The sequence below is a fragment of the Dipodomys spectabilis genome, unplaced genomic scaffold (assembly GCF_019054845.1).
Source record: "Dipodomys spectabilis isolate Male_0828 unplaced genomic scaffold, ASM1905484v1 ptg000225l, whole genome shotgun sequence".
Lineage (NCBI taxonomy): Eukaryota > Metazoa > Chordata > Mammalia > Rodentia > Heteromyidae > Dipodomys > Dipodomys spectabilis.
In genome coordinates this window covers 4,438,463-4,460,509 of record NW_024870902.1, presented here as the reverse complement: position 1 = coordinate 4,460,509, position 22,047 = coordinate 4,438,463, and the positions used below count along the sequence as shown (strand labels likewise).

At 41.6% G+C, this 22,047-nt stretch overlaps 1 protein-coding gene across 6 annotated transcripts in view; it reads left to right on the top strand.

The window, feature by feature from the left end:
- Positions 1–22,047, top strand: part of Ank2 (ankyrin 2) — a 238,274-nt gene that overhangs the window by 134,123 nt on the left and 82,104 nt on the right. For all 6 annotated transcript variants that reach the window (XM_042697569.1, XM_042697570.1, XM_042697574.1 and 3 more), the window contains 6 exons: positions 7,681–7,878; positions 12,113–12,211; positions 13,486–13,584; positions 17,415–17,612; positions 20,280–20,378; positions 21,334–21,432. In XM_042697569.1, coding sequence (XP_042553503.1) covers positions 7,681–7,878; positions 12,113–12,211; positions 13,486–13,584; positions 17,415–17,612; positions 20,280–20,378; positions 21,334–21,432 — 792 coding nt within the window. The remainder of the gene's footprint in view (positions 1–7,680; positions 7,879–12,112; positions 12,212–13,485; positions 13,585–17,414; positions 17,613–20,279; positions 20,379–21,333; positions 21,433–22,047) is intronic.

The following is a 22,047-nucleotide window of genomic DNA, read 5'->3' as shown; positions in this document are numbered from 1 at the left end:
CCTAAGAGAGACTTATGTATCCAAGCCCATAACACTTCAGTAAAACTTTTTGCTGGGGTAAGTCAAGTTATTGTCATTCTTGGAAGTGGAGGGGTGGCTCAAGGGGTAGAGTACCAGCTACTTTTGAGCGAAAAAGCTAAGTCAGAGTATGAATACCTGACTTCAAGCCCTAGAATTGGCATGCTCACATATCATGGTTACTCTTTTGATGGAGGTGACCTGCTTCCAGTCTATTAAGTGTATCCTTTTCCTGACCTACTTTTCTGTCACTTGTACAGAGAAGAGAGAGTGTGAGAGTGAGAGGAGAGAATGAAAGCAAAAGAGGGAGATAGCATTGATTTAGATTTTTATTTATTTTTAGTGGTAGTGGAGTTTGAACTCAGGGCTTTGTGTGTGATAGGCAGATGCTCTCCCACTTGAGCCATGCCTCCAGCTCTTTTCTTCTGTGGTGGATTTTGAGATAGGGTCTGGCTTTTTGTTCAAATGTCCCTGGACTTCAATCCTCCTGTTTATACTTTCCAGTATAGCTGGGATGGCAGGTTTTCCCCGCTAGCATATGTCCTGCTTCTTTTTGATTGAGATGACATCTTGGAGTGTCTTTGCCTGGGCTGGCTTTGTGTCCTGATCTCAGCCTGCCATGTATGTGAACTGACAAATGTCTGCCATCACACCCAGTTATTGATTGAGATGGGGTGTCTCACAAACATTTGCTCCTGACTGGCCTCAAAGTATAATCCTCCTTATTTTTGTGTTTTTAATAGCTAGGGTTATAGCACAAGCCACCAGTGCCCAGCAAAATTTTAATATTTTTTAAATGTAGGAAACTACGTATTTTAATGAATTTAGCAATCTCTCTTACATTACACGGATACAAAATTATTCATAGCCCCCAAAGTCAATCCATCTTCATTGTTCTTAAAAGCTACTTAACAGTTCATTATTCTCAAAGTTTTCATGGTTTCCCTTCACCTGCTTCACTCTCTTCTCTTGTGTAAGGAGAGCCTCTTTGCTTTTTACTCTGAGTTCTATGTATTCAGATATTCTGCATTTCCACTATTTTATAATGGAAGAGTCTGGGCACTACAGATGAATCAGACTTGTCTTGTTTTCTAATGACTTCAAATGCTATCACAGGTTATATTTTTTCTTTTCGTCTTCAGTTTTCAAAATTGTATTTCCTGATTTTATTTCTCATTTGTGTGTGTGTGTGTGTGTGTGTGCGCACACACACATGTATGTCTGTGTGTGTGTGTGCATGCACTGGGGCTTGAACTTAGGGCCTGGGCACTGTCTCTGAGCTTTTGTGCTCAAGGTTAGTGCTCTACCACTTGAGCCACAGATCGACTTCTGGCTTTTTTGGTGGTTAAGTGGAGATAAGACACAGACTTTCCTGCTTGGGCTGGCTTCAAAACACCATCTTCATATCTCAGACTCCTGAGTAATTTCTCATCTTCTTTCTTCATCCGGATCACCAAAGGAATGTTGGTCAATGTGTTGTATCTTCCATTTCCTTTTCTAGGCTGTTCTATTAAGTTTTTCAGAATCATCACTGGAGTTCCTTTGAACTATGTAAACCCTTTTTAACTGTATCCAATACTTGATAAACCCAAGTTAAGGTAAAATTCATATGAGTCATAACATGCTGGTTCCATTAGGAAAATAAAAACTGAGTTGAGTCATGAAAATCACTTGCATAAAAGTGATTTCAAGCAAGTCACTTGCCTTCTTTGTCTTTATCATTAAAATATGAGATTAGGGCACAGACAACTCAAAAATCTTTACCAGACATTGCTTTATGACTCACTGAATTTAATAGGCATTTATATGTATATATACATATATATATATATATATTTTACAGTGAGGTCTATGGATGATCATGAACTTGAAATTTGTTGGCAGAAGCTTTGACACATAAACATCTGTTATATAACTGTCTTTGGTTTAGTCTTTATCTGCCTGTCTATCCATTTTGTGAGAAGTACAAACATATTCTCTAGTAACTACTACAGTGTAACTGTGTTTTAGTTTGCCAACAGTATTATTCCGATGTCATTTTTCTCTCTTTTTTAAAGATTCCTTGGCATTTCACTGTTTAAGAACTATTTCTACAGTTAACCAGAAGCACCCCAAGTGTGATGAACTTCACATTAATCAGAAATTGTATCAATGTTTCTGGTATAGTTTTTGTATTCTACATTTAATAACAAATAACTTTTCCATTTCTTTCTCTTAAAAGAAAGCCCTTTGTTACTTTCCTGATACTAAAATTGTAATTATTCAATTTTTAATAGAGTGTACTTATTTCCTTAGATGCATGCCATTTTTTCTATAGTGTTTTAACCTATTTTTATACCCTTCCACTATTTTGGATACCATTGCAAACTCCACCTTTAAAAAATGTGACTGGCAATGGGGGAGAATAATGGAAAGGGTAACTCTGATGAGCACGTACTCAAACCTTAACATGTTGAATTGAAACCTTGTGTGCAACAGTTTACAGATAACAAAAATGGATCAAAATGATTGAATAGTCACCAAAGAGGAAATAATAAAAAAACAACTTTGGTGGTAGTGGGGGGAGGATCGGGAGGGGGGAGGTGGGGGGGGTATGGGAAGGGCTGGGAAGGGGAAACAAAGAGGAGGCAACGGCAACAATGCTTAATAAGAAAGGAACTCGTTATCTTGCCCATGTAATTGTAACTCCTCTGTACGGTATTTTCACAATAAAAAATAAAAAAATGTTAAGTTATATAGAAAACTGAAGGTCAAGATCACCAGATGTTCTGTACTTCTTTCTAACTTCTTTTTGTTTTTATTGTGAAAATACCGCACAGAGGGGTGACAATTACATGGTCAAGGTAATGAGTACTTTTCTTATCAAGCTTTGTTGCCTCCTCCTTTGTTTCCCCTTCCCATCCCTTCCCATCTCTCCCTCATCCCTCCCCCACCCCCTAGCCAAAGTTGTAAAGTTTGTTTTTCGACATAATGACTTGTACATCTCATTATTGCAATGGGTCTTTTGATATTTCATGGCCATGTCATCCAAGGCATAATCACATTTCTTTTTCTTTTTTTTTCTTCTTCCTCCCTCTCTCCCTCCCTCCCTCCTTCCTTCCTTCCTTCTTTCCTTCCTTCCTTCCTTCCTTCCTTCTCTCCCTCCCTCCCCTCCCTTCTTTCTTTCTTTCTCTTTCTCTCTCTCTTTCTTTCTTTCTCTCTCTCTCTTTCTTTCTTTCTCTCTTTCTTTCTTTTCTTTCTTTCTTTCCTTTCCCCCTGATGCTTGAGCTCTGAGCCTGTTCACTGTCTCGGAGTTTCTTTTGCTCAAGGCTAGCACTCTACCACTTGAGCCACAGCACCACTACCAGTTTTTTGTTAGTTTATTGGAGATAAGAGACGCATGGACTTTCCTGTCCAGGCTGGCTTTGAACTGAGATCTTTAGAGCTCAGCCTCCTGAGTGGCTAGGATTACAGATGTGAGCCACCAGCGACCAGCTCTATTTTTGAACATATAACAAAAGAAAGCACCACATTGAGTCACACAGTCTACATAAACATCTATTTGTTTTTTAATCTACCTAAATATCAAATTTCTTTTCAGCAGTACTACTTATCCAACGATGCCACTGAGATCTTTTCTATAGAGCATCCTTCGGTTAAGAGTAGATAGCCAGATCCCAGTGGCTCACAGCTGTAATCCCAGCTACTCAAGAGGCTGAGATCTGAGGACTGTGGTTCAGAGCCAGCCCTGCAGGAAAGTCCCTGAGACTCTTATCTCCAATAAACCACCAGAAAACCAGAAGGGTGCTGTGGTTCAAAGTTGGACAGTGTTGGTCTTGAGGAAAAAAGCTCAGGACAGCAGTAGGCCTTGAGTTCAAGCCCCATGACTGACCAGAAAAAAAAGAATTGGGAAATTGGTCTGGGAATGAGATTTAATGGTAGAGTGTTTGGCTAGCATGCATGAAGCCCTGGATTTGATTCCTCAGTACCACATACACAGAAAAAGCTGGAAGTGGTATTGTGGCTCAAGTGGTAGAATGCTAACCTTGAGCAAAAGAAGCTTAAGGACAATTTCCAGACCCTGAGTTCAAGCCCCAGGACTGGCAAAAAAAATTAAAATTAAAAATAAAAATTAAACCATACCCTACAGAGCGAGACTCCCAAAGTTCAGTGAAAATCACCTGATACCTGATTTCAGTGCCCCTTGGGGCTCCGTTCTACATTTCTAGCAAGTGCACAGATGACAGCCGGGCTCCTCTCTGGGGGCTGTATTCTCTGAGCAGTGGCCAAGGAAGCTTTTCTTTTCACTTGTTCTATTAAAAGGAACATTTACACCACGAATTTTCGATTTCCATGTAATCATTTGATGTTTTCCTGGAATGGTGTGGTTTGGGCTAACGTGAGTGCAGAGCCCTGCAATTCAGAAAGCGTTTTGAACACTGTGTATCATATGGAATAAACTGGGAAGTCCTGTGCTGCAGGGTGGTTTGGAGTTCAAAAGTGTTCTCATTTGCATGTGGTCATAGTGTCAGGGTAGAAAGCAGATTTCTCCTGTGGCTCCCTATCTTTCTCATAACTCCCTCTGTTGAGAGGCAGAGATGAACAAGGCGGTCGGGGAGCTGTTATCTGCCTTTCCTCATTACTTCTCACTTGAAATGCAGTGAGCCCTGCTCCTTCTCACCCAAGCACATCACTGGCTTCTAATGAATGCAATTCCCTTCTTGAGCAAGTGTCTGGCCAGGCTAGAGCATCAAGCCTGGGCCCAGACTCATTTTTGTGGCCCTTTTATGAGATGGAGTAGGAAGAATAGGGGTTTCTCTAGAGCCACGTGGGGTGTGGTATGTCCACTTCCCCTAAAGTATGTTGGGGTGGGGGCTGTTCTCAGAGAAGAGAGCGAGGGGAAAAAATGAACACAGAGCTTCTGCTCTGTTTTACTTCTTGATTTCTAAACACACACACACACACACACACACACACACACACACACACACACACACACACGAATAGGTGCAAGTGTCATACTGTAATTCCAGAAAACAGAACCCACTCTACTGTACAAACAGAAGAGATGAGTTGAGTGACAGGAACGTCTTGGGGAGTACAAATGTTGGGTACACTTGGGTTCACCTCTCGGGAAGGTTTTCTTCTTGTCTAAAGTGAATACAACCAAACAAAGCACCGGGGCCTATCTGCCCTGCTGGGAGCTTTTGCTTTAAGGGGTGGGGTACAATGCTTTGGGCATTGTACAACCACAGGGTCTCCAGGTTTCAGTAAGTCGCCCTGAAACTGAACTCCTTCAAAATGTTAGCAAACTCAACAGGGAAGTTAAGTCCCACCAGCTTGCTAGCTAGTCACAAACAGTAGCAATGGCACCCACTGTTTTGAATGTAGCTCCTGCCACTGTGATTTCTGTCTATAAAAGGGATTGAGACTTAGGAAGATTTTCCTAATGTTGGTAGATTGGAAAAAACCAACACAGGAGGTGGGCCGTGGCTAAACACAGGAGGTGAGCCTGGCTACTTCTCAGACTGCATCACAGTCCTAAGGTGCTTCATAATGCATTTGGAAGAGATGCAGGAGATCAGGACTCCCCATCCATGTATATGATATTTCCATTTACACTTTTATTGGAGATGGACTCAACATTGTGAAAAAAGGTATGTGACTTACACTCTCTCTCTCTCTCTCTCTCTCTCTCTCTCTCTCTCTCTCACACACACACACACACACACACACACACACACACACACATCCTAAAACTAAAGAGCAATAGCTGCCACTGGCCATGCTAATCAAAGATTGCTTCTTCTCAGCTCTGGATTAAAAATAAGATCATCATTGCCTTCCCCTCCCTACTGCAATGCAAAGCACATTTGAATGTGCTCTGTTGAGGTCTGTGGGGGGCTGAGAGGTGGGTGTTCTCTGTAGCTTTCCTCTCGTCGCTTATACTTCATGGATGTTTCCATTGCTACTGATTTTTGTAAAAGTCCATTTTCTTCATCTGCTGTTGGGACCCATCTTGTCCTGGTAGTTCTTTTTATGGCTGTCTCATAGTGTCTATTTCTATAGAATTCACAGACAAAGAAACATTGTTCAACCCAGTGCCTGAATTCAAATTCTGTTTTAGTAGTTTCATGACCTTGGGCAATCTTTGAGAACTCACTAAATTCCTTTTAATCTCTTTATCACAAAAACCCAGTGGTTTAATAGTACATTTTATACCTTTACTTCTGTCTAAAGATATGCATCATGTATGAATGAAATGGATAAATTACCTAGCTTGACCACATCCCAATTCTTTGATTAAAATAACCTTATTGCTATCATGTATTACTTGCTTCTTGCCATGCTAAAATCCATGCAATGCTTATAGCATCATTAAAACAAATAACATTGAGGTATTGCATTTATTTGCACAAATCTGTTCTATCTTTCCTCTATTCATTCACAGCCTTGGACTCTGGCCCAGATCTTCATTCTTCACTTTTTATTTTGACTCCCCTCGGGTAGATTGTAAAGATACACCCCCTTTTCATCACTTAAGGTTGAACTCGATTTTATTTTTACACAAGACAGTTATTTGGCCTGGTTCTCTTCACCCTGAAAACATCAATCCTGACTAGCGGTTACGATCAGGTGACTTCATGAGCTTCCTTGAGCAAGTCTTTCCTGTCCCTTATCCCCAGCTCTAGACTTTCTCCCTTTCAACTAAGAACACTTGGCAAGTAGCTCATTCCGTTTGCTTATTGCCAGAGCCTCAGTTCATCTTTGAAGTCCTGGATGTGAGTTGCAGACTCAACAGCAGCATTTCCTGGAACAGTGGCTTTTAAAACCAGATTACAATGTCTTCTTTATGCAGTTTCTCCCTGAAGAAAATGACCAGCAGTTGTATCCCTGGCTTACTGAATAGAGTAAGAACAAAATTTTTCCAGCTTCCCTGGGTCATTTTCACTTGATACAGCTCCCTGAAATAAATCCTTCCTTTTAAGTAAAAAAGCTCTTAGAGGATGATCTGGGTCTTAAAATTCCTTGACTCCATTTCTTCTTCTCAAAGCCGTGAGTTTGAACATGTTTGCACTTATACATAAGTGAAGGTAGACTCTTTCATGAGGTGGGAAATATTTTAGGGGTGTCCAGAAAATAACAATTTCAAGAATGTACGTATGATTTAAAAACAAACAAAAAACAAACTAGGGCTGAGTGTGGTGGCGCATGCCTGTAATCCCAGCTACTCCAGAAGCAGAGATTGGCCAGGTTGTGGTTTGACGCCAACTCAGACAAAATGTTAGCCAGACAACCCTCATTTCAACAAATAAACCAGTGGTGATGGCTCAACGCCACGTGGGAGTAAAAACATGAGACCCTATCGGAAAGAGAACTATGGCAAAAAAAATAAGGTTGGGGGTATGACGTAAGCAATAGAGTGACAACTTAGCCAAGGGAAGGCCCTGAGTTAAAATCCCAGTACTTAAGAAAAAAAAAAAAACAAGAGAAACTAGAGAACCCAAGAAGTCACCTGGATAGCAAGATACAAAGTGTGGAGGACGCAGGAACACTGGCTTTCTTTGGGGATGTATTTCCTGGAGCTTCTGAGATGACACCATGACACACGACACCATGACACACGTGGTCCGTGGAGTTGGGTCTTCCGGGCTCTAACTTCTCACTTGACTTGAGTTGTAGGAGGAACAGACACCTCTGCACATTGCCTCCCGCCTGGGCAAGACAGAGATCGTCCAGCTGCTCCTACAGCACATGGCCCATCCAGACGCGGCGACCACAAACGGGTACACACCCCTGCACATCTCTGCCCGAGAAGGCCAGCTGGATGTGGCCTCTGTCCTCCTGGAGGCGGGAGCTGCTCACTCCCTGGCCACCAAGGTAAGGAGATGGACTTCCGGGTAGCTGTGGCCGAGAGGATGGCCCGGGACATGGGCATCTGGGAGAGTGGATCTCCAGATGGCTCACTTCCTTCTTTGGGCATTTTATATTCATGGGCTATATGATTAAGGAGGATGTGAAACTCCACATTTTATATTTATATATATATACACATATCTATGTATATAGATATGTCTATAGATGTATATGTATTTATATATATACATATGTATATGTACATATAAAAATTCTGCAGCCAGGTGCTGGTGGCTCACACCTGTGATCCTAGCTATTCAGGAGGCTGAGAGCTGAGGATCCAGTCAAGGCAGGAAAGTCTGTGAGATTCTTATCTCCAGTAGACTACTCAGAAAAAGCTGGAAGTGGAGCTGTGGCTCAAGTAGCAGAGCGGTCACTTTGAGCACAAAAGTTCAAGGGCAGTACCGAAGCCCTAAGTTCAAGGCCCCAGGACTGGCTCAAGGGCAGTACCGAAGCCCTAAGTTCAAGGCCCCAGGACTGGCACCAAAATAACCCCCCCAAAACAAAACCCAACACCAACACCCAAACCCCCAGAGTTCTACATTTCATTCTCCCAATGCCAGTGTTATTTCCAATACTGGTTCCTAGGACTTTAAGTGGACTGTGCACTTTTTTCTTCCCTCTCCACTGTCAAATCTATGATGTAATCATAAGAGAAAGAAAATAAGCTTCCCAGATTCCAAATGAGGAAAAAAATATACTACGAGTCTGGCATTCCTGGTAGCTTTGTGTGCTGTGGGGTTCACTTTCTCTTGTGATTTCCCCATCCCTAGTTACCAGCTGGTCCCCATCTAAATCCCCAGCTCCTGCTCTTACCATTGGTCTTTTCTCTGTCAAGTATACCTTGGCCTAAGTACTGAGTGTCGAGATACAATCGAGCTGGAGATTCATACTTGATGTATCGCTACTCACATCAAAGATCCTCCATCATCCTGGGTTTTGTTTGTATTCAGATCATTTTTCCTTCACTTTATACTTTCTCTTTGAAATTCACTATGTAGAGGTAAGCAGGATAAAATACAAATGCTCACAGCTCTTTGAAGCAATAGAAAATGAGCCAGTGCAGAAGAGTAGATAAAGGAAACAGAAATCTAGAATGATGAATTTGTCACAAGGAAAAATTATTTCCACACTACAACATTCAGATGAATGAAAAGTCCATTTCAATTTGCTGAGAGTAAGTAGGAATAAACATTGTGCCTGGGAGAAGGAAGTTTACAAGTGAAAACTTGAGACAGTGATGTGCCCTCATTGCTCTAGGAGTGAGAGCTGCCTGCTATCTACCAGTTATGTATAACTATAGTTGTGTATAAGTATAATAATATTTTGACCAAAGCACTGGTGGCTCACGCCTGTAATCTTAGCTACTCAGGAGGCTGAGCTCTGAGGATCACAGTTGAAAGCCAGCCTGGGCAGCAAAGTATATAAAACCATTATCTCCAATTAACCAGAAAGCCAGAAATGGAGTTGTGGTTAAAGTGATAAGAATGAAAACATTAAGTGAAAAAACTAAGGGACAGTGCTCAGGCCCTGAGTTCAAACCCACACCCACACATACACTCACCCACCCACACCCACACCCACGTGCATGCACTCCCACATACATTTTGTAATAAGGAATTATCTTTATTCAAATCCTGACATCTGAAAATCTAAACGGCTTTAAAAAGTTCTTTTAAAAATAACTTTTTAAAAGAACTTTTAAAAAAGAACTTTAACAAGAAATTCAGAAATTAAGCAGAATCATATAATACTAATAACAATCTAAGTGGGAGCTGATGATGGTCTTCTCAGATGAAAGTGTAAGTAGAATTAAGATATGTAAAAGCAGAGCTGGGTCCTGATGGCTCATACTTATAATCCTAGTTACTCAGGAGCCTGAGATCTGAGGATCGGGGTTCAAAGCCAGCTGGAGCAAGAAAGTCTGTGAAATTCTTATCTCCAGTTAACCACCAGAAAACCAGAAGTGGAGCTGTAGCTCAAAGTGTTATCACACTAGCTTTGAATGACACAGCTCAGGGACAGTGCCCAGGCCCTGATCTCAAGCCCTATGATCAACCCAAAAATGAAGGAAGGACAGAAGGAAGGAAGAAAAGGAAGGAAGGAAGGACGGAAGGAAGGAAGAAAAAGAAGGAAGGAAGGATGGAAGGAAGGAAGAAAAGGAAGGAAAGTAGGATGGAAGGAAGGAAGAAAAAGAAGGAAGGAAAGAAGGAAGGAAGGAAGGAAGGAAGGAAGGAAGGAAGGAAGGAAGGAAGGGGTGAAGAGGAGGGAAGGATACTAGCTAGGAGGGAGGAAGGGAGTTGTCTCTTGTCTTTCAAAGATATTTAGAAGTAAAATAAAATCCATTGGAGAGGAGGATGGGAAAGTAGAAATCACCATTAACTAGAGCAGTTTAACAGCAACCATGGCCAGTGCTGACAAATAGGTGACTCACCATGCTGAGGGCTGTGTTCATAAATCTCGGAGGCAGATCACATCGCAGTGTGTGTCTCATAAAGGAAGGGCTGGGTGAGTCAGGAGCTGTTTGCTCACCCTGACTGTCATTCCACAGTGAGGGTTCTATGGAGTTTTGTTGAAGCTGTGTTTCCAAATGTATCCAAAAGTTCACTCACTGCTCTAGCATCACTGTATGGACAAAGTGTTATCATTTTTTTCTCCATTCTCATGTGGCTTGCCTCAAAGCACTCTCCTTCATCCTGAGTACCACCCTGGCATTGCTCTGGGGCGGAACTCACACTGCCAATGCGAGTTCCAAGTGGACTCATGCCAGAAGAAAGAAACCCTTCCTATGTTTGTCACACTCTTGTAGAAAGCCAGAAGAGCCACTTTCTTCCAAGGACTTATTAGTACCAAATGTGTGTGTGTGTGTGTGTGTGTGTGTGTGTGTGTGTGTGTGTGTGTGTTTAAATTTTTAAGCACAAAGAAAAACTGGTGAAACTATGACACGATGATCTTTGCACTTGGGGAGATATTCAGTGTTTATGGTAGGGCCCAAATGACCCAAAGATAAGCTATAGTTGGGGGCATGAATGTAAGTGTATTTGCGATGTGTTCACAGGGGCCTGGTCAGGGTAGAACTCCCAACCCCCACTGTAGGGTCGGAAGAGCATGGTGTTCTAAGTGTCTGGTCTAGAGTCTAGATTTGGGATCATGCTACAGGTTTTGTATGTCCCTGAGATCTCAGTTCAGGAAGGTCCTTGCATTTCTCACAGAGTGTGACTATTCTTTTTATTGTTGTTGTTGTTGTTGGTCATGGGGCCCGAACTCCAGGCCTGGGCACTTTCCTTCAGCTCTTCAGCTCAAGGCTAGCGTCCTACCACCTGAGCCACAGCGCCATTTCTGTCTTTTTCTGCTTATGTGGTGCTGAGGAATCAAACCCAGGGCCTCCTCCATGCAAGGCAAGCACTCTACCACTGAGTCACCTTCCCAGCCCATTGTGCCACTATTCTTTAAGCACACAAACATGGAGTGTGTGTATGTAGGAATGTGCACAACAGCCATCTTTGAAAAGCACATTCAGCTTTCCATGTGTTCAAAAATCTGGCGTTAATCAACCCAACATCTTGCCAAGAGTAGGATGTATTTTCCAAGAGGAAAGAGTCTTTCAGACAGCCTGAGTTTTCTGGAAAAAGGGGACAAAAGCCAGAGGGGAGGACCTTTGTCATAAGGAGTATATTTTCTTCTGTAGACCACTTATCTTGCAATTTTGTTTTGCAAAAGAAAATATGTCAAGCGAATTGCAAAGAATTCTATTTTTTTTAAACCACAGCTCCCAAAATATCCTAAAATTTAAATAAAGAAACCTGGAATTAAGGTGTTACCAAAAAGAAGGATTGTAAGAAATAGGAGGAAGCTGTTCTCAAAATTCTATTAATTTTAGAGGGGGGGGGGAAAGACAGGCTTTTTGGGGGGTGAGGTGGGGTCCAAATCAGAGCCAGTTTACTGGCTCCAGTGGATATTACAAATCCCAAACTGACAACATCCAATTTCAGTCTCCACAACCTTAAAATCAAACCAAACTTTTGAAGGTTAGCTTGTATTTTTTCATTCTTGTCTTTGTTTACGACTAACATATTTTATACTGACAGCATTTTTTTTTCCAGATGGAAAATCAGCAAAGATTGCTTAATATCTTAATGAAGATTTTGTGAGGATTTAGGAAAAATCACTTGTACATTTTGTTCTTCCCATTCTCCAGAAGGGCTTCACTCCCCTGCATGTGGCAGCCAAGTATGGAAGCCTGGATGTGGCAAAACTTCTCTTGCAACGCCGTGCAGCTGCAGACTCTGCAGGAAAGGTACATGCTTTCAGTGGTGTGTTTTATTTCATGCATGTTATTTTTACCTTATTTTTTCCCTTTATTATTGCCTTTAAGAAATTGGACACAGGGGTTTCAAGCCAATCAATCACTTTAATGCACCTTCATCTGAGTCACCTCCTCCATTGCTCTCCGCCAGCTTTCCCAACCCCCATCCACACTCTCAAATTACACGGCTCCATTTTCACTTGTGTACACTGAATTTGATCACCGCATTTGCCAGCTCTTCGTCTCTCCATCCATCTGCCTCACCTCCTTGTGTACCTCCCCGCTGCCCTTCAGAGGAGAGGAAATTTCACCATTGGAATCCTCGCCTGAGCGTACCGTACTTCCATAGTGTATTTTAGTTATGGAACTCAGTCAAATGTTTGCAGAAATATTTGTGTCACTGATGAATGTGTGCTGGTTAGACAGGGTGGAGGTACCCCCTCAAAACCTTTCATACACACACCAGTTGAGAAGGGGTGCCTTTACTTGTCTCTGTTATGAAGAATTCTTGTTGATGTTAATGTCATTTATTTATATGTTTATTTATTTAGTGCTGGTCCTAGGGTTTGAATTCAGGACTTGGATGCTCTCCTGAGCTTTTGTGCTCAAGGCTACTGCTCTCCTACTTGAGCTACAGCTCCTCTTCCAGCTCTTTGCTAGTTCATTGGAGATAAGAGTCTCATGGTCTTTCTTGCCCAGGCTGATTTCTAACCACAGGTCTTCTGAATAGCTAGGGTTACAGGCCTGAGCCACTGGGGACTTGATGGCTATGTTATATTTCTTTTTTTATTTTTTTTGTTGGTTGTGGGGCTTGAACTCTGGGCATGGGCGCTGTCCCTGCACTCTTCAGCTCAAGGTGAGCACTATACCACAGTGCCATTTCTGGCTTTCTAGTGGTTTTTACTGGAGATAAGTGTCTCACGGCCTTTCCTGCCCGGGTTGGCTTTGAACCATGCTCCTCAGATCTCAACCTCCTGAGTAGCTAGGATTCCAGGTGTGAACAGTTTAGACTTTTTTGTTCTTCTTGTTTCACCCAACTGCCTGTTGCTAATTGTGTGCTCAATCATTTTCAGCGAATTTTAATTTACCTTTTTAATTCACACGTTCAGTATGAAAATTATATCTTTATTTTGACTCTTTACTTTCCATTGACTGTATTAATGAATTAACATCAACTTAATTGAACTCAATGTCCATGCATCTCCATAGCTGCAGGGCCGCTGACACTAATGTATTAATGCCGAAACTTAAACACACCTTTACAGAATGGCCTTACCCCGCTCCATGTCGCTGCTCACTATGACAACCAGAAGGTGGCGCTGCTGCTCCTGGAGAAGGGTGCTTTCCCCCATGCCACTGCCAAGGTGAGCATCACAGCAGATATTAACTACATGCCAACCCTAACACCAACCATCACTGTAGCTCTTGGTATTGATATCTCTTTTTATTGTTTTGTTTCTACTAGCTGCTTCTACCAAACTTTTTAAAGGATTTTAGAGTCAGCAGATATTGAGGTTGGTCTTCTAAGCCATGGAAATGAACGAATCTGGTTGCCAATATTTAACGTTGTAGATATGAATATCTAAGTTTCGAGGGATGAAATGTGATGGAGGCATTGTGGGTTTCATTTTCCATCCTGTAACACAGAATGCTATTCATTCTGCTATATGAAAGACTCTTGTTCCTTTTGTCTTTAATTTTTTTTTTCACTTGTGCAAACTGCAGTGTGGATTTTTAAGTCCTTACATGAATTGGGTTGTGTATCTAGCATCTACTTCCTAAAGAACTCTTAATCATGCCTTTTGGTAGGTCATTTCCCACCATTTGACTCGCTCTTTTGAAATATATATGAACATGTATATGAATGTCACACAACAGAAGTTATCATCACAGTTTTCATCTGGTCACTAATATATTTTGAGAACAATTGTGTGTGTGTGTGTGTGTGTGTGTGCGTGTGTGTGTGTGAGTAAATCCTTGGGTCTAATGTTCTTCCTTAGCTTTTTCTCTTGAGGTTGGCACACTACCACTTGAGTCGCACCTCCATTTCCACTTTTTTTTTTTTAACTGGGTAATTGAAAATAAACATCTTGGGGACTTATCTGCCTAAACTGGATCCAAACCTCAGTCAATCAAACCTCAGCCTCCTGAGTAGCTGGTATTTTACAGGCATGTATCCCAGAAGCCACTGACAACTGGCAAAAACATTTACAAAAAGAAATAGTATTTGTTGTGATGAGAAAATATCCATATTCTATTAGATGAAGTGGTAAAAAACGAACAGCATGTATGTACCAAACACTATGCTCTGCATGTATACCCCATATCTCATTTAGTCCTGTGCAAAATCTGATGAGATTTGTATTGCAATGTTCTCATTTTGCAAACAAGAAAGTGAGATTTAAGTAGATGTATTTCTTAAATAAATTTCAGAGTTACTGTTAGCTTCCGGACTTTGGAGCTGACATTTTCAACCTCCAGATGTATTGCATCCTGACACAATGGACTTCTAATTTCTTTAATAGATATGTACACTATTTAATTGTATATATACATATATATATTTAAATGGAATATTCCATATGAAGCATATTCTGTGTAGTATCATACCTTTCGTATGTAACCAAGCTTGATATTATAAAGAATTATAAATATATGTACATTTGTACACATACATACATGCACACAGATCTTTTTTATTCATTATAATTTTCTCTCCTTTAACACACAGTCCTTTGATCTTTAGAATCTCTCACATCTTTTTTTTCTGTCAATATTCAGAACATTCTCTTAGTCTTTATTTTAAGTCAGGGAGAATGAGGTAAGTTTTAGTTATTTAGTTAAAAATACTTTTACTCTATGGGGTAAAGGACTCTTCAGATCTTGCGGATTGCAGACCAATAACTCCTTTCCATTTCCCAGATCAACACCACCACATTAATGATGTCTCTTCTTGTGTTTGTTGTTGTTAATGCATTCCTGTTTCCAACCATATGAGTCTGATTAACAAATACCCAGATAGCTTACCTAACCTTGGTAGATAAGATGGGAGGAATGGGGAAAGTTGGTACAGAAATTAAACAAACAAAGAAACAACAAACAAGCTAGGTTCTAGTGGCTCACACCTGTAATCTTAGCTATGCAGGAGACTGAGATCTGAGGATCATGGTTCAAAGCCAGACTGGGCAAGAAAGTCTTTTATCTCCAATTAATTACTGGAAAACTGGAAGTGGCACTGTGGCTCGAAGTGGTAGAGCGCTAGCTGTGAACAAAAGAGTACAGGGACAGCACCCAGGCCCCAAGTTCAAGCCCTGCTACTGACAAAAAAAAAAAAAAAAACAGCCCAAAACATGATAACAAAAACTTGTAAGGTCCACAAAAGTCTATGTACCCTTATTCAACTAAACTCATATACTCAAGTGAAATATTCTCTAGCCTCTAGAACATCTGGGATTTATAACTGGCCTCTGAAAAGTTCACCTAGGAGAGCTGCTAAGCTTGCTTCAGAAGCTAGAAGACAAATATTTGTTACAAATAAATAGAAATATGTTAATGTTTTGTTTAAGAAGTGGGAACAGGGTATAGTATAAGACCATTGGAATACTGACATTGGAGAGTGGTACAGAGACATTTAACTTCTCACAACTGCATTTTAGTGTTTTTTCTTTTCTTTCCCCTCCTCCTCCTCCTCCTCCTCCCCCTCCTCCTCCTCCTCCTCCTCCTCCTCCTCCTCCTCCCCCCCCTCCTCCTCCTCCCCCTCCTCCTCCTCCTCCTCCTCCTCCTCCTCCTTCCCCCCCTCCTCCTCCTCCCTCTCCTCCCCCCCCTCCTCCTCCTCCCCCTCCTCCTCCTCCTCCCCCTCCTCCTCCTCCTCCTCCTCCTCCTCCTCCCCCCCCCTCCTCCTCCTCCCCCTCCTCCTCCTCCTCCTCCTCCTCCTCCTCCTCCTCCTCCTCCTCCACCTTCTTCTCCTCCTCCTCCTCCTCCTCCTCCCCCTCCTCCTCCTCCTCCTCCTCCTCCTCCTCCTCCTCCTCCTCCCCCTCCTCCTCCTCCTCCTCCTCCTCCTCCTCCACCTTCTTCTCCCTTCTTTTGCACATTTTGCAGTTAGATTTAAGGAGGTGGCAGGACCTCAGAATATCTCTTATTGTGGTCTCACCAGAAGCAGCAAATCGACGTCCTGTTAACACCATTGTGACAAAGCCACTGTTTTTTACTTCTGTCTCACACAGTGCTCTTGAAAAAATCCACCTGATTTGATAAGGGAAAGAAAACGATGTATGCTCTAGACTAACCCTAGTTCCAATGATTTCCTTTTTCATTTTGTTTCCATTTAAGTGTAGAGTGTACTACTTGGCTCTTGTCAACAGTGTATGAGAGGCAATAACCTCATGTTATGAGCAGCAGGTTGTGGGAAGAAGAGGATCTCAGATTTACATTGACCAAGGGGTTACTAGAAGCTTGATTTAAAAAAAAATTTTTTTTTGTTTGAAGACAGCTATTTAAATTCAGTTCTGACACTCTCACCTTTGTATTTCTACAACTGCCTGGCTTATGCCAATAACATTTATTGCTCAAAGTGCAATCCCATCAGAAGCATATTAGTAGTAAGATAGTAATAAACACATAGCAAGAATTCCAGTTTATTATGTATTACTAGAACAGCATCTAAACTATAGCCTGCAGTACTAGATCCCACAATTCAACAGCGATGTGACACACTATCTAGTCAGCTCAGGATAGTTTTTTTTTAGTGGAGAGAGGCACAGAAATGGAACTTCGGTCAAGAAGAGTTGAAGAAATAGGAAATGGAGTCTGGAAAAGAGAAGACTGGACAGGAAGATGTGAAATCCACCCTCAGGTACTCCTTAAAGGACTGTGAAGTAGAAGAAGAGCCTGCCTTATTTTCTATTACTGTTTAGGAGACTTCAGCTCTGGGCTCTTTGTACTTGTAACTAACTGACTCATGGTCTAATGGGACACTCTTTGGTGAAGATGGTGAATGGTTGAAGGGAAACTTTTGATTTAAGTGAGACTCTGGATTAACTATCACCTTGTATTTTACCTTTTCTGATGATTATACTTGTATGTTTTCTTTATGTATACTTATATATTTATTATTAGAAATACATATTTATGCATATCAGCAATTGTTAAGCATTCTCTCTGTCTGTCTGTCTGTATGCTCTCATTCTTGTGTTAGAATGGTTACACACCTTTACACATCGCTGCCAAGAAGAATCAGATGCAAATTGCGTCCACACTCCTGAATTACGGAGCCGAGACTAACATTGTGACGAAGCAGGGAGTCACTCCACTCCACCTGGCCTCCCAGGAGGGCCATGCAGACATGGTCACTTTGCTTCTGGACAAGGGAGCTAACATCCACATGTCAACCAAGGTATTTGGTTCTAGCCTCTAGCCTCTGGTTACAACCAAGAATCTTTCAGGGGCTGGTGAACAGAAAACAATCCAGTATAACTTGGAACAAAAAGAAAAGGACACAGGGATGTAGCCTATTCCTCAAAGATGGGAAGAGAGGCAAGATGTAGAAGGATTCAGAACACCATGAGAAGCAAGGTAGTCGCTCTTCTCTACCAGGATGGGCTATATTTTTGCATCTTGATTTTTCTCTGCAGTTTCAAATCCTTCCTTCCTTCCTTCCTTCCTTCCTTCCTTGCTTCATTCCTTTCTTTCTTTCTTCCTTTCTTTCTCTTTCTCTCTTTCTTTCTCTCTCTCTCTTTCTTTTTCTTTATCCCCCTTCCTTCCTTCCTTCCTTCCTTCCTTCCTTCCTTCCTTCCTTCCTTCCTTCCTTCCTTCCTCTCTCTCTCTCTTTCTTTCTTTCTTTCTTCCTTCCTTCCTTTCTTTCTTTCTTGGTTTCTTTCTTTCTTTCTTCCTTCCTTCCTTTCTTTCTTTCTTGGTTTCTTTCTTTCTTTCTTTCTTTCTCTCTCTCTCTCTCTCCCCCTTCCTTCCTTCCTTCCTTCCTTCCTTTCTTTTCCTTCCTTCCTTCCTTCCTTCCTTTCTCTCTCTCTCTCTTTCTTTCTCTCTCTCTCTCCCCCTTCCTTCCTTCCTTCCTTCCTTTCTTTTCCTTCCTTCCTTCCTTCCTTCCTTCCTTCCTTCCTTCCTTCCTTCCTTCCTTCCTTCCTTCTTTCCTTCCTCCCTCCCTCCTTCCCTCCCTTCCTTTCCCTTCCCTTCCCTTTCCTTTCTTTCCTTCTTTCTCTCATCCAAGACTGAGACTTGCTCATTGGCTGGCACTCTACCAACTGAGCCATGCCTCCATCCCTTCAACCACTTCTTTTGTTAGATTCGTTTTCTCAGTTTCATCATGTGACATGAGGGTCAGGAGAGCCCACTCCACAGGTCTCATGAGCAAGCGCCCCTGTCAGCCCAAACAGCTCTCATTTCTGCTGGTTTGGATTCCAGATTCAAGAGGCCTGTGTTCAACAGGGTTAAAGTTGAATGTAAATTGGAGGTGAGGATGTGAAGTTTTTCTAAGCACAGGTATCTACCTCAGAATATAGCTACAAGATGCATAGGAAGAGGAGGAAGGTATTTAATAATAATAAGGAGAGAGGAGTACAGATATGAATACCCTATAAGCTAAAATATAAACTCTATAAAGGCAGGAACTTAAGTAGGAAAATTGAGGGGATGGATTAGGAGAAATGAGGATATTGGTGGAAGGGGCGACATTGATCAAGGTGTATTACACTCACAAACTAGCATGTTGAATTAGAACTCCTTTGTAAATTTACTTAAGGATGTTTTTTTTCTGGTCCTGGATGTGAACTCAGGGCCTTGGCACTGTCTCTGAGTTTTACTAGTCAAGGCAAGTGCTCTACCACTTGAACCACAGCTCCATTTCTGGCCTTTTGGTAGTTTGTTGGAGATAAGAGTCTTACAGACTTTCCTGCTTGGCGTTAGTTTTTTGTTTTTTTGGGTCCGGTCGTGGGGCCTGAACTCTGGGCCTGGGCACTGTCCCTCAGCTCTTCAGCTCAAGGCTAGCACTCTACCACTAGAGCCACAGCGCCACTTCCGGCTTTTTTCTTTTTGCTCATGTGGTGCTGAGGAATCGAACCCAGGGCCTCATGCATGCAAGGCAAGCGCTCTACCACTAAGCCACCTTCCCAGCCCCTTGGGGTTAGTTTTGAATGATAACTCTCAGTGTCCTGAGTAGGTAGGTTTATAGGTGTGAGCCACCACTACCCAGCTAAATCTTTACATGCCAATTTTGTTGGATGAGAGCTATTTTTGTATATTGAGATTTCTATATGTGGTATTGATGGAATAAACTATTCTATCTCCTACTTGCTTCCCCCATTTTTATTTATTCATAACTGTACTTTAATTGTATATTTAAATAAATCCAATGCACATATACCAAATATTTTTACATAAAACCACCCAGTTTATATGTACTCCTAAACCTGTGAAAGTTACTTTTTAAAATTTAGCATCTAGAGGAAACCCTCCCCCCCAAAAAATATGTACACTCTAGAGGCTGGAGAAAATTATTCTGAACTAATTTCTTGTAACATGATATTTTATTGATAGAAAATACAAATTATTGCTAAGGTTTTAATACTATTGCAGTAATATTTGTTTGGTAACTTATTTACAGAAACAAAGAGATTCAGCAAGAGGCACATGTGGGTTTGAAATGAATGCTGTTTCGAATCTTATTAGCTGAGTTATTTTAAAAACTCACATCATAGATGCCCAATATAGAAAATAGAAAATATAATTTGCTGAAGGTGTTGGTTAACTCAGAGAATAAGTCTCCGATCAAAACAAAGTAAGACAAAACAAAAGCCTTCACTTCAAGAGTTTGACTTAGCTAGAAAAAGATGCAGTTTCTTGGCAGAGGAGATGTTTTTCAGGGTATATAGTATAATTGAGAAGTAGAGGCATGGCTCAGGGAATAGGATGTCAAGCAAGCAAGCTACTGAGCAAGCATGAGACCCTGAGTTCGAAACCCAAGTGTGGGAAAAACAGAAACCAAACCCCAAAGGCCGATGGTGTAGATTTTCCTCTTTGATTGTCCCCTCTGTTTGCAATTTCTCCACAGAGTGGCCTCACATCCTTACACCTTGCAGCCCAAGAAGATAAAGTCAATGTTGCTGATATTCTTACAAAGCATGGGGCCGACAAAGATGCTCATACAAAGGTAAAGCTCATTACTGTCAAGGCTGCAACAAGTTCCAACCTGGATGCTTCCCAAATGCTCACATTAGCCCAGGTTAGCCCAGGTCCAGGACACCCATTCTCAAAAGTCCATTGAAACGATGTCATTCCTCTTGCTAAGGGTTTGCTGGACTCAAATCCACCTGGAGAGTGCGGTGTCAGGATACCAAATAGAAAACTGAGTTGGCTGGTCCTTTGTCTTTGCTTTTCCTTTTGGTGCTTCCTTTTCTCCATGACCTTGTTCTGGAAGAAGCACTTTCCTTTCTGAGCCATGATTCAAGCCCATTGTGTGTGTGTGTGTGTGTGTGTGTGTGTGTGTGTGTGTGTGTGTGTGTGTGTGTGTGTGTGTGCGCCAGTGCTATGCCCTGAATTCAAGACCTCATGCCTTCACTTGGCTTTGTCACTCAAGGGTATTGCTCTACTTCTTGAGCCATACCTCCACCTCCAGCTTTTTGCTGGCTAAATGGAGATAAGAGTCTCATAGACTTTCCTGCCCCAGGCTGGCTTCAAACTGTGATCCTCAGATCTCAGCCTCCTGAGTAGCTAGGATTACAGGTGTGAGCCATCAGCAGCTCACCAAACCCAATCCGTAAGCCTGTCTTAGTGGTACCTTTCCAGGGTCTCTTCCTGAGTCATTCTACTCTGTTTTCAAATAGTCACCCCTGTGCTTTTCTCTTGATTCTTTGCAAAGTAACTTATCTATATCTTAGGACTCCCTGGCTGATGTAAAGTTCTATGTGCTTGGGGATCTGTCCTTATCTATATTTGTATCCAATAGATGCATATATTATCTGTGAAACTGTACAATCAACTTGGATTCCTTCTGAAATATTCCAGACAGAATTGCTCTCCCTTTGGCTATTAGCCATTTCAAAAATAATGCTTTGAATTTGTGATCTATTTATTATTATTATTATTAACCTGTTTATTATTTACAGCTTGGTTACACTCCTTTAATTGTGGCCTGTCACTATGGCAATGTGAAGATGGTCAACTTTCTTCTGAAACAGGGGGCAAATGTGAATGCAAAAACCAAGGTACAATTTCTTATGTTCATTTTTCCTTTTTTTCCAAGCAGCCATTCAGCCATATGAATGCTTCACAGGCTACAAGTACCCCACCCCCACCCCAAGGCCTTTTCTTTTTTTGGTTGTTGTTGTTCTAAAGTGATTTTGAAAAAAAGCAACGTTTGGGACTTTTCATTCTAAGAACCTTCCACATCCATGTAGGTTAGTGGCTGAACTGCTTCATTATAAAGTTCAAGTAGCTGACATCGATTTAACAATTTACTGTAAGATATAATGGCATATGGGGCCGGATCCAGAAGTTCTCAAGGAGAATGGAGAGCTGATTTGATCGCAAGTTTTTCCCAGTACACTGAAACGATCTGCTTCAGCAAAGCAAGTTCGGAACATAACCTTCCAGCTCAGTGTACTCAGATTTGTTCAAGTTGAAGAGATATGCATGCTCTACCTACTCCTATTAACATACAATGTAACTTGGAGACTCCCAGTTCTTTAATCCAAAGAAATATATGGTATGCTCTGTTTTCAAACTCACAAATCAGGAATTCCTAGTTCCACTCGGGCTGATTGATGTAACTTATTGAGCACATTCAGAGGTTTTCAAAAACATCATTCAAGATGCTAATA